Source organism: Silene latifolia, chromosome 2, assembly GCF_048544455.1.
Source record: "Silene latifolia isolate original U9 population chromosome 2, ASM4854445v1, whole genome shotgun sequence".
NCBI lineage: Eukaryota > Viridiplantae > Streptophyta > Magnoliopsida > Caryophyllales > Caryophyllaceae > Silene > Silene latifolia.
The window spans coordinates 129,648,509-129,661,034 of NC_133527.1; the positions used below are offsets into that span (position 1 = coordinate 129,648,509).

The following is a 12,526-nucleotide window of genomic DNA, read 5'->3' on the forward strand; positions in this document are numbered from 1 at the left end:
AGAGACCGTCCCCCACTAATTTAGTGGGAGACATAATAGAGAAAAAAGAAATTTAGTGGGTCCTCCACCCCATCATGTGAGACGTCTCTCAATAACGCTATTGAGAGACCGTCTCTCCGAACTTTTTGTGATAAACCAAACACGCTCCTTACCTTTTTAGTCACGGAAAGGATAAGGAGTAGAACTAGGACCTTAAAGAAAAGAAATTTCTCAGCTTTAATTTCGTTAGAAATCAGATTAAAGCACTTTGCTTTTAACCCAGTTATGGATTCTGAATCTGCTGCACCGTCATTTATAACACAATCAAAGATCAGTATGAAAAGCTCAGTGGCTCCTAAACTTAAGAGAAAGATAGAGGATATGTTCATATCAGAGGAAAGAGATTGCACATCCCGGCATCACAAAGCTTTGAAATTGGAGGGCGGTCATTTACATTTATGTAGTAATACCAACGTTCTACGACAGAGTGAGGTGGCGACCCATCAACGGCCACCACGGAAGCAATGAAGCTTTTGTGTTGGAATTATCAAGGATTAGGCGGGGTGGACTCCTTGACAATTCCGTATTTATCATGCTTAGTCCACTCAAATCATCCTGGTATAGTTTTTTTACAAGAAACAAAAACCTCTGTTACAGTAGCTGTAAATAAGACTCATCATCTCAAGTTTCCTCATTTTTGTGGGGTCGATTCACAAGGTTCACAAGGTCATAGTGGAAGGCTGCTACTCCTATGGAACACAAATCAATCTATTCCCCATAGCTACTGACCCGCACTTTATTTTTTGTAAATATGTAACCTTGGAGGCAATTGATACATACATAATCTTCCTTTATGGGGCGCCCAATGTTTCGGATCAACCAAGAGTTTGGAATACCTTACTGTCATATATACAAACATACTCTGAGATCCTTATAATAGGCGACTTCAACCAAGTTGAATACTCAGTAGATAAGATAGGAGGATCTACCTATATACAAGGATGGCAGGATTTCATCTCGTGGAGAATAATGTCAAATTTGCTAAAGCTACCCTATCAAGGTCCTCAATTTACATGGACCAACAATAGGGAAAGTGATGAGTTAATTCTTGAAAGGCTTGACAGAGCTTACGCATCTAACTCTTGGTGTTGTCTTTTTCCGGAAGCTCGTCTATGGCATTATCCAGTTGCTGTTTCTGATCATGCGGTTATTATGTTAGACGCAAGCCCTGCTAGAAGAAGAAAAAGGACTCCGTATAGAATAGATAACTGGTGTTTGCAACATAAGGATATTGAGGAATTGGTTAATACAAACTGGCAATTACCTTTTGGTGGGTCTTATATGTATTCACTGTCCAGGAAAATGGCAGATATTAGATTCAAAATTATGAATTAGGTACTCCAACACAGGAAACTGTATGGCATAAACTGGAGGAATATCAACTTTGACCTCATGAACTCAACTGTAAATATTACAGATTTGCAAAGAGCAGCCAATTTTAATCAACTGAAGAATTGTTTAAAAAGGGAAGTTGAAATTACTCATGATTATTGGCTTCAAAGAGCGAAAATCCGGCATGCACAAGAAGGTCATGCTCCCACCAAATATTTGTTTCAGAAAGCAAGAACCCAAAAAAATCGAAATCGCATTGGTGCATTAAAAGATAATGAAGGTATTTGGTGCTATAACGAATCTCAGGTTAGAAACTTTATTATAGAGCATTTTCATTCTCTTTACCAAGTGAATACACACTTGGCATCAGCAGCACAACAATCATTTAGTGCACTAGAATCTTTGCCACTATGAACTATGGAAGGGAACGGTCCCTAACTTGTCCTTTATACGGGTTTGGGGCTGCGAGGCTTATGTCAAGTGGAGACCTGAAGATAAGCTCGGCCCGCGATCGGTCAAGACATACTTTATAGGTTATCCTAAAGGAACACGTGGTCATTACTTCTATTCGCCAACCGAACAACGTGTTTTTGTTGCGGCTAGTGCGACATTCTTAGAGAAGGAATTTCTCGAGAATGCAAAGAGTGATAGAACCTTCGACCTGTCGGAGATTCCAGAACCAAATACCGAGCAACTATTGGAGGAACCAATTCCTTCAATCCCGGCTTGCGTGAATATTCCCGAGGAACCTAGGAGATCGGGTAGAGTCTCTATTCCTCCGGCAGATACATTGGTATGGTCGAGGAACATGACATAGATGACGTTCTACTCTTAACGAGTAGTGAACCCGCAACCTATAAAGGTGCCATGACTAGTTTCGACTCAAAGCTATGGCTTGAGGCCATGCAATCCGAGATGGACTCCATGTATGAGAACAACGTATAGGATCTTGTTGACTTACCCGCTAAGGTTCGTCCCCTTCAATGCAAATGGCTTTACAAGATAAAGCATTCTGTGGAAGGTCAACAAGATATCTACAAAGCACGACTAGTTGCTAAAGGTTTCACCCAAGTGCCAGGTTTGCACTATGATGAGATTTTTGCACCCGTAGTCATGCTGCGTTCCATTCGGATTATCTTAGCGATTGCCGCTTTTCATGACTATGAAATTTGGCAAATGGACGTGAAAACCGCCTTCTTAAACGGTTTTTTGGAGGAAGAGTTGTACATGCTACAACCCGAAGGTTTCATCGATCCAGCACATCCTAAGAAAGTGTGCAAGCTTAAGCGTTCCATTTATGGACTTAAGCAAGCATCAAGGAGTTGGAATCATCGCTTCGACCAAGTGATAAAAGAAAATGGATTTACTCGATCGGTCGAGGAACCATGTCTATATATCAAGTCGAGTGGGAGCAAGATTGTCTTCCTAATATTGTATGTTGACGACATACTCCTGATTGGGAATGACATACCTCTCTTAACTTCGGTGAAAGTATGGTTGAAAAACCATTTCCAGATGAAAGATCTGGGGGAGGCGAACAAAAGCTATGCGCAACCGGTTACGCAGATGCTAGCTTCCAAACGGATCGTGATGACTCGAAATCTCAGTCTGGATTCGTTTTTACTCTTAATGGCGCTGCAGTCAGCTGGAAGAGTTCGAAACAAACTGTTACAGCAGATTCTACGACTGAGTCCGAGTACTATGCCGCGTCTGAAGCTACAAAGGAAGCGATATGGATGCGTCAATTCTTACATGGGCTATCTGTAGTGCCTAGTTCGAATGACCCGATCACCATCTATTGCGACAATAGTGGTGCCATCTTCCAAGCTAAGGAGCCAAAGTCTAGCAACAAGTCTAGACATGTACAACGGAAAGCTCATCTAATCCGGGATTACGTGGAGCAAAAGGCAGTAGTGATAGAAAAGATTGCTACAGATGATAACATAGCAGATCCTCTCACTAAAGCATTACGACAAGATAAGCATGAAGGGCACGTAAATTCCATGGGAATTAAACGTGTTCCTAAGTTGTAGTACTCTTTTATGGATTAGATTCATTCGCTTTTGTACCCTATACAACATCATCGTTTTGATATTTTATATATTTTGTTTTCTCATGTGGATTTGTACGACAAATTTTGAACACCACAAAGTGAACTGAACGAACATTATATTTTTCAGTCCTTAATTGCCCACATGAGCTGATAACTCTGGCAATTATTTTGTGACGTTGGTTGATGGTGGGTTCAACTAGCCATAAGTCAACAGGTTGACTGACCAATCACGAGGCGATTTATACGGATATTTCGTAGGACACAATTGTGACATCGACGTGGAGTCCTAAATGTTTTATAACATTCGGTGCCGGTCGTGGATAGGACCTCCATGGTGATCCTAAGAGTCGATTCTTTTGACTATCGACTGTCTCTTGAGACTAAGGCAGATTTTGGGTGACTTTGGTTTCTTTCTCACGGTCATCCGTAACAGGGGGGCCAAGTAGATTGTTTCTGGGGTCATTTCATGCGTGTGCTTAGATCGGAAGGAGTTCGAGTTGAAGGAAATATTCAGCCTTTATCAGGTGTACTCGATATTTCTCGGGGCCACTCGAGGAGTCAGAATCGAAATGCATGGCCATGCTCGGATACGGATTCGTTTTATCGGTTAAGTTACTCTCTAGTCGGGAAACCACTCTAGATCCGGATCGATTGTAAAATACGACCTTTGTGGATCCGAACTCGCAAATTGTTTTACATTGAGTGGGAGAAATTTTAAATGAATATGAGAATCGGTTATCGCACATACACTTGTACGGACAAGTGGGAGTTTGTTGAGCCGTGTCCTCCGGTTAGTGCGGATAACGTCATTGCACATACACTTGTACGGACAAGTGGGAGCTTGTTGGGGTTGGTGTCCTTAACGGTTAGTGCAAGGACTTATAAATCTCTAAAAGGATCAAAGGGTATACTTTGTATCATAATCAATTGATCCACGTTTATCAATAACGGTTGGCTTGCTAGATAAGTTTGACGTTATTGTCATACGGATGGCGGTGATCAACTGGTCCCTAAAAGTCACACCTATAGGATACGTTTTGAGTGATGTGACGGTATGAAAATACAATCATGTAGATGCCAAATTTGACTAACCAGTTAGTCTGAGTTATTTGACTAATAATTAGTCAAAATGTGATGTTGAGATATTATATTTAATACGGATTAAATATCATGGGCTAAAGGCGAATTAACCAGTTAATTCGTAAAATTAAATATAAGCGTTTTATATTTAATTAAATGTATATTGAATATAATTATACAATACTGTTTTGTCGGACATGTATTAATAATTCAACTAACCCGTATTATTAGTTGATGCCTTAATTTCCGATAACCGATAACAGTTTATAATGAAACCGCGTCGTATACACTTAGCGAATTATGGACCGGACCACGAGTTTAAGTGAAGAGGAAATGAAAAGCCCATTTCCCTCCTCTCACTCGGTTTGGCCGAGACCTACATAGACAAAAGGAGAGCTTCTCCTCTTGTCTAACCTAATATTCATTTTGCTAAAATAATTAGGGTTTTGGGAATTGTGCCTCCCGAATTCCGGATCTCTCATCCAACACAAACTCACAAAACAATCCCCTCGATATTGCAAGGCAATTAGGGGATTATCTCTAGCACAAGGGCATTACTCGGACATCTTGGGTGCAACGATTAGGAGGAGATCTAACTTGGTCTCTCATTGCCTTTTGCACTAGGACCGAAGGTTATTTCTATATCTTTATCGTTTCATTGTGTTTTTCGTTTTATGACTATAATCACATGTAAATTTTGCGTTATAATCCTATAATTAAAGGGTATTATACGGATTTTACCCTACACCTTACAGTTGATCAAAGCCAGTGGTTGGACCGTCCGTTCACAGCAGAAGAGGTTAGGGATGCAGTTTTCTCAATTGGTGATAATAAATCTCCTGGAATAGATGGATTGACATCTGCTTTCTTTAAGCGTTTTTGGCACACAGTGGAAAAGCATGTCACTATTGCGGTTCTAAAATTTCTTAATTTAGGGCATATTTTGAAAGAATGGAATCAAACACTTATCACCTTAGTCCCAAAAATTGCTAACCCTGAAACGGTCTCCCAACTTAGACCCATTAGCCTATGCAACGTCTTATACAAAATTGCATCCAAATGTTTAGCCAAGAGACTCAGGAGCTTGTTGCCGGATATCATTCCTGAATCCCAAAATGCTTTCATCAAAGGAAGACTTATATACGACAATTGTTTGATTGCTCATGAAATTATGACATATGTCAATCAGCAGACAAGTGGAACAAACTGTTATATGGCAATGAAGGTCGATATGAACAAAGCATTTGGCAGAGTTTCATGGCATTTTCTCTTGTATCTTCTTCTTCAGAGGCATGGTTTCTCCCTCAAATGGCAACAACTTATTATGGAAGCGGTCACCACTGTTTCTTATCGTATTTTAATAAACGGCGAACCGACAGACAGTTTTATTCCTAAATGTGGAATTCGTCAGGGAGATCCAATCTCTCTTATTTATTTATTATCTGCATGAACTGTTTATCTCTTATGCTTGACAAGGCGCAAATCAACAAAGAAATCCAAGGTATAAAGCTCTCGCGATATAATATCCCAATCACACATTTGCTATATGCATATGTCTCATTACTTTGTTTCAAGGCTACACCCTCAAGCTGCATCGTAGTAAAACAGATCATTGCAGATTTTGAAGAAATATCGGGACAGATGGTTAATTACGCTAAATCTTATCTCTAGTACAGTCCTAATGCTCCTCCTGATTTCAAACAGTATCTAAGCAAGTTACTGACTATGCAATACAAAGACAACTTTGGAGTATACCTAGGAGTACCAGCAGACATTGGACACAACAAATTAGCTCCATTTGGTTATCTGTTAGACAAAGTGATATATAAGCTAACCTCGTAGAATACTCTCAATCTTTCGCAGTCGGCTAAACTGGTATTGATCAATGCAGTTCTCATTGCATCCCTAAATCATGTAATGTCAATATTCAAATTACCTTAGGGAGTCACTGCAAAGATTGAAGCAGCCATTCTCGCATTCTGGTGGGCTTTTTCAGGTAAAAAGAGATCTATACACTGGCTCTCAAACAAAACTTTGCATATGCCAAAATAGTCTGGTGTTTTACAATTAAGGAATATACAAGTGATGAATCAAGCCTTGTTGGCTAAGAACTATCACAGAATTATGAACAACCCACAACTACTTCTCTCTAAGGTATTCAAAGCAAAGTACTCCAAAGACTGTGGTGCTATACCGCCACTAAAAAGCAACCATTATAGACTTTCATGGGGATGGAAAAGTATACTGAAAGCAGCGCACAAATTGCAAGATGGATTTGCGTGGAAGCTTGTTAATGGCATAAAAATCAATTTACTATCAGATCCTTAGATCAATGGAGTAAACCCATTCTCAGCAATCAGGTTCCCCAAGAAGCATCACTTTCAGTACATGCGCTTGTTAACAATGACGGTAGCTGGAATATGGCAACTCTCAGGTACCATTTTCATGATTCTTCGGTCCAGCATATCATCAACATGGAACTACCAAATGTCAATATAGATGATTTCATTTATTTTAAATACACTAGTGATGGACGATATACAGTCAGCTCTGCTTACAAGACTCTTATCTCTGATGAAGTGAAAATAAATGCAAATGTCCTATGTAGTTCTGGCGCCATTTATGGAAGCTAAAGTTACACCCTTGCTGCAAACTTTTTATTTGGAAATTGATGCACAATGCTCTACCAACAAAAGACCTACTAATAAATAAAGGCTTACCATTACCACCGTATTGTATTTTATGCAAAAGGTTTCCTGAAACAGGTTGTGAAATAACGCAAGGAATATGGAGAAGTGGAGAGCTAGGACTTCGTTCGTCTATGAACCGACACATAGCCTTACAACAATGGATTTCAGATTTTGTCTCTTATTTTTTGAAGAACGATTGTGAGGGAGGTCCATTCTGTATAACAGTATTTTGTTCTACATTATGGGCTATTTGGTTAGCCAGGAATGATATGGAGTTCTAGAAAAAGGATGCTACTCCACTCCAAGTGCTAATTCGAAGTAAGGAGTTTACGCATCAACAACTTCTATTATTTAACATAAAGAGGATACATACGCAAACATCAGATAGCGGACCCAAAATCAACTCAACAAATAATAAGGGCGGCCGAATACAAGTTGCAGCAACTCCTGGCGATAATTTTGAGCAAATAAAAATCCTACTTTCTTCCTTTATCATCTTCCATTATTACATTAAGAGGCCAACGAAGATGCACTTCGAAGAACAACAAGTAGCCAAAGAACAAGACCGTATTCCAACATCAACAATGGCGGATTTGCAGATGATTCCATTTATCGATGGTAACTATTGGATCTTTTATTCATTTGTTTCATCCAACGTTAAATAATGATTGGTTTGTTTTTTTTTTTATCAAAGAAATTAGGTTAAATAGCAACGGTAGCATACATATGAGAAGTATATGTAATTTAGGTTATTTTTAAGCTAGGTTTTTATTATTTCAAAGCTGTAAATCCACAATTTAGAGTTTAACATGAAGTCTGTGAAGTTCAACCTTTAAACAATGGAACTTTTCGTAGTTAAGGTCATAGTTGAAATTACACTTATCGACGTTGGAATTATTATTTTGGTAGATAAAATTACAGTTGTTTGTAGTCTTGTAAAATTATAGTTTGTTATTAATAAGAGTCAATATAGTAATCGCAACGTGACAGTTAAATGACTGCGTGACAGTTTGTTATTAATACAGTAATCGCAACGTGACAGTTAAATGACTGCGTGAACAAATATAAAGTGTAACTGTAACAGACAAAAGTGTAATACTGACAGACGAAAGTGTGATTTAAGGAATAAAAAAGTGTAACTGTAAAAGTGAACATGGTAATTGTAACAAACAATTATTATAATTGCTGAACTGTAAAGTGTAATCTGACGACCAAAAGTGTAATTCTAATGGTAGAAAGTATAATTTTAACAACCAAAAGTGTAATTTGGAGAATGAAATTAAAAAGTCTAACTGCAAAAGTGAACTTATTAATTCTAACGAAAAAAAGTGTAATTGCAGAAAGAGATGATGAACTGTAAAGTAGAATTCTACTGTGTAACTATAATGGTAAAAAGTGTAATTTTAACAGAGAAAAGTATAATTTTAACAATAAAAAGTGTCATTTCAGCACTATATGAATAAGTGTAACTGTAATTGTAAAAAGTATAATTCTAACAGACAAAAGTATAATTTTAACAAAAACATGGGTAACTTTAACATGATATGTATACAATTGTTGATCATTGGAACTGCAAAAGTGAACTTGGTAATTCTAACGAAAAAAAAGTGTAATTACAGAAAGAGATGATGAACTGTAAAGTATAATTCTACCGTGTAAGTGTAATGGTAAAAAGTATAATTTTAACAGAGAAAATTATAATTTTAACAATCAAAAGTGTAATTTCAGCACTATATGAATAAGTGTAACTGTAATTGTAAAAAGTATAATTCTAACAGACAAAGTATAATTTTAACAAAAACATGGGTAACTTTAACATGATATGTATGCAATTGTTAATCATTGGACTATTGACAGATACAATTGAGCACAATGAAAAACGAAAGCCGAATGAGGAAGAATTTTGCAGGGACGTTGAAGAAAAGTTTACCCCATATATTGGGCAGGAATTTCTAGAAATCGAGGAGGCAGTGACATTTTATAAGATTTATGCTGTTGCTTGTGGTTTTGATGTGCGGAAATACACGGCGAAGAGATGGCGTGGCGGGGAAATAAAATCTAAACTGTTGGTTTGCAACCGAGAGGGGTTCACACATAAGGGACAAATGAAGTGTGGTGGCCGCCAGGATTCAGGTAGGAGATACAAAGTCAGGCGCGTTAGGTGCAAAGCGAGGATTAGGCTATTTATGAGTAATGGGGAATTATTAATTGACAAATTCCACAGTGGCCACAACCATGAACTCATATCTTCCAGAGACAGAGAGTTTCAACAGTTGGCATGCAACATAACGGATTATCACAAAATGATAATCCTTTATAATTCAAGGGTGAGTATTCTAGGTATTCATTACTTTGGCTTTAAAATGACACCGTGTTGGATTTGTTGAAGTTAGCCTTTTCCTTCCTAAAATTACAGTTTTGTTGGTTAGAATTATATTTTCTTTGGGTTATTGCAACTACACGTTTGGTTATTATAATTACTATATTAACCGTTAAAGTTACACTTTTAAATATTTCTAAAAGATTGTCATTAATTAACAGCTGAAAATAGGAGCAACAAAGACTTACAAAATTCTGAAGGAACATGTTAATGGGTTTGAGAACATTGGAGCTAGCTTAAATGATTTTAAGAACTTTCACAGAGATGTGAAATGCTACATTCATGAACGAGACGGTCAGATGTTCGTGGACCACTTTAAGGAAATGGCTGTTAATAGGTCAGGATTCTTCTTTGACTATGATGTTGATTCTGACGGTAGTCTGAGTAAATCTATATGGGCCGACGGTATCGCTAGGAGGAACTACTCTGTTTTTGGTGATGCAGTGTCGTTCGATCCGACGTATTCCACCAATAAGTATGACATGGCCTTCACACCTTTCACCGGGGTAAATCACCATAAACGATCAATCACGTTCTGTGGCGCGCTGGTTGCACATGAAGACGCGGAGTCGTTTCAATGGGTTTTCAGCCGTTTTTTGGCTGCGATGGGTGGGAAGGAGCCTAAGTATATTATCACCGATCAGGATGCTGGCATTCTTAAAGTGGTACCCCTCGTTTTCAAGACAGCGCGCCACCGATATTGTATGTGACATATCATGAACAAAGTGCCAAACAAGTTTGGAGTGACGAGACAAGATTATTCTGAATTTGTAAAGAAACTGAATGCCATTATATGGGATGAATACATTGAAGCAGCAGAGTTCGATGCAAAATGGGAAGAAATAGGCCGAGAGCACACAGTTAATAACATTGATTGGTTTAAAGAAATGTATGCTAAAAGGAGGCAGTGGGTTATGGCACATTGTAGGGACCTAGAGATGGGTGGTGTAATGAGGACAACCCAAAGATCACAGAGCAAAAATAGTTTTTTTAAGATATTTGAGAGCAAGTCGGGAACGTTAGTATAGTTTTCGCTGCGTTTTGACAGCGCGATGAACCAACAAAGACACACGCAGAAGAAGCTTGACAACGGTAACAGACACACTTCCCCTAAAATATCAACGCATCTGGCTATCGAGGTGCACGGGGCGCAAGTGTACAGTCATAAAGTATTCGAGGAATTACAAGAAGAGGTCAAGTACTCGATCGATACTTGTAAAAGCAGGGGTTTTTCTGAGGCAGACTCTTTAGAGGTGACAACTGTAAGAGATTCAAACAGGGACAGAAATTATCAGGTTACATACTGCCCAGGTATCATTGTGGCTTATTGGCGTTACACAATTATTCATTACCATTACCATTATCTTTATTAAAATTACACATCACAGAGTTACACTCATGTCGGTTAGAATTATACTTTAGTTTGTCACAGTTACACTTTTTTCTAACTATCTAAACTAACATATTACTCTATATTGTTGATCTAGATACATTTAAAGCAACTCGTACCTGCAGAATGCTTGAAAGGAAAGGCATTCTATGCCGACATGTAATATGGATTTACTCATCGAATGGAGGGAAGAAAATTCCAGAACTGTGTGTTGTTAACAGATGGTGCAAAGATGCAATCCGCTCTAAAATGTTCGATGGCAATGGTGAAGCAGCTGAGGACGTTGATATAATAGATGGAAAACAGATTACGATGTCAATAATGTGGACAGAGATTCATCAGACAGTTGCTATGCTGATGGGCAAATTCAAGGCTGATGTCGACAACTTTTCTAGTCTAATTAGAGAGTTTAAGGAGAAACTATCACCCTTAGGATCACCATTGAATAAACAACAACAGTTGGAGAAAATTCTTGGCTATTCTGCTAGTCACGAGATAACCATTTTGCCGCTCAAGCAATCAAAAAACAAGGGAAGCGGGAAGAGAATGTTGTCGCTTAAGGAAAAAGCAGTTGCCTTGGCAAGCAAGCTAAAACTCATGTGTAAAAATTGCAAGCGATTAGCTAACCATGATAAGAGGAACTGCCCTAACCCTTTTGCAGAGCACCCACCATTGTCACCTTCATCAGAGGAATCGTTAGAAGAAGAGGAAGAAGAAGCGGAAGAGGAAGAAGATGACATCTTAGAATAATCACTATAATAAGCAATAATCAGCACAATTTTTTTGGATGACTTATGTATCATTCTCACTGATATCTAAACAAAATACGAGGTACAGCTTGATGTTTCGTATTTTGTTTAGACATCAAACTGCAGTGAAGTCAACTGATAGCCGTTGGTATTACAATCTATTTTGTTGTAGTATTTTGTTTTGGACGAAACTGTTATAAATTGTAACATCAAAGTACAGGAACTTGCAAAATCTTTACTCTTATTACAATTTATCTTCTTTGAATTACAGTTTGTCTAGTTAGAATTACAATTTTATGTTTTAAAGTTACACTTTTTCTAAGTTGAATCTGTTTAGAATGACAACTTATATTATCAGAATTACACTTTATCTGATTATAATTACAGATTATATGATTAAAGTTACACTTCATCTCTTGTAAAGCCTTATGACATAGCTTGGCAAAACAACATAAATATTATTACACCATCTGTTAATGACATAAATATTATTTTGAAAAGTGACATTGTCTTACAAAATGTTGAAAGCTACCAACTTATCTCTGCTAACATTGTTTAACAAAAACTAACTGTCTAATGATAATGATACCAAGTATGAACAAGTTGTTTACATATTTGAGGAGGCTAAGTTTGAGATAGCGGATAAGGAAAGTGACATCTTAGAATAATCACTATTCCACTGTTACAAATTTTTTGGATGTATTATGTATAATTCTCACGAAACATCAAGCTGCAACTCGTGAAGTACTTTGTCGAAGTCAAATAACTGGAATTTGTTGAAGTACTTTGTTTTGGACTAAACTATTATAAATT

The 12,526-nt window shown here is 37.8% G+C and overlaps 2 protein-coding genes across 2 annotated transcripts; both read left to right on the forward strand.

Moving 5' to 3' along the window:
* Positions 1–1,008: 1,008 nt before the first annotated feature.
* LOC141641309 (uncharacterized) lies at positions 1,009–6,832 on the forward strand. The gene is made up of 6 exons (XM_074449979.1): positions 1,009–1,309; positions 1,457–1,651; positions 5,227–5,846; positions 6,176–6,322; positions 6,446–6,500; positions 6,600–6,832. Exons 1-6 carry the CDS (start codon positions 1,009–1,011, stop codon positions 6,830–6,832), a joined length of 1,551 nt encoding a protein of 516 aa, XP_074306080.1.
* Positions 6,833–6,907: 75 nt separating this feature from the next.
* On the forward strand, positions 6,908–11,714 carry LOC141641310 (protein FAR1-RELATED SEQUENCE 7-like). The gene is made up of 5 exons (XM_074449980.1): positions 6,908–6,938; positions 9,052–9,263; positions 9,736–10,239; positions 10,351–10,592; positions 11,090–11,714. The coding sequence occupies exons 1-5, from the start codon at positions 6,908–6,910 to the stop codon at positions 11,712–11,714; spliced, it is 1,614 nt and encodes a 537-aa protein (XP_074306081.1).
* The last annotated feature ends 812 nt before the right edge of the window (positions 11,715–12,526 follow it).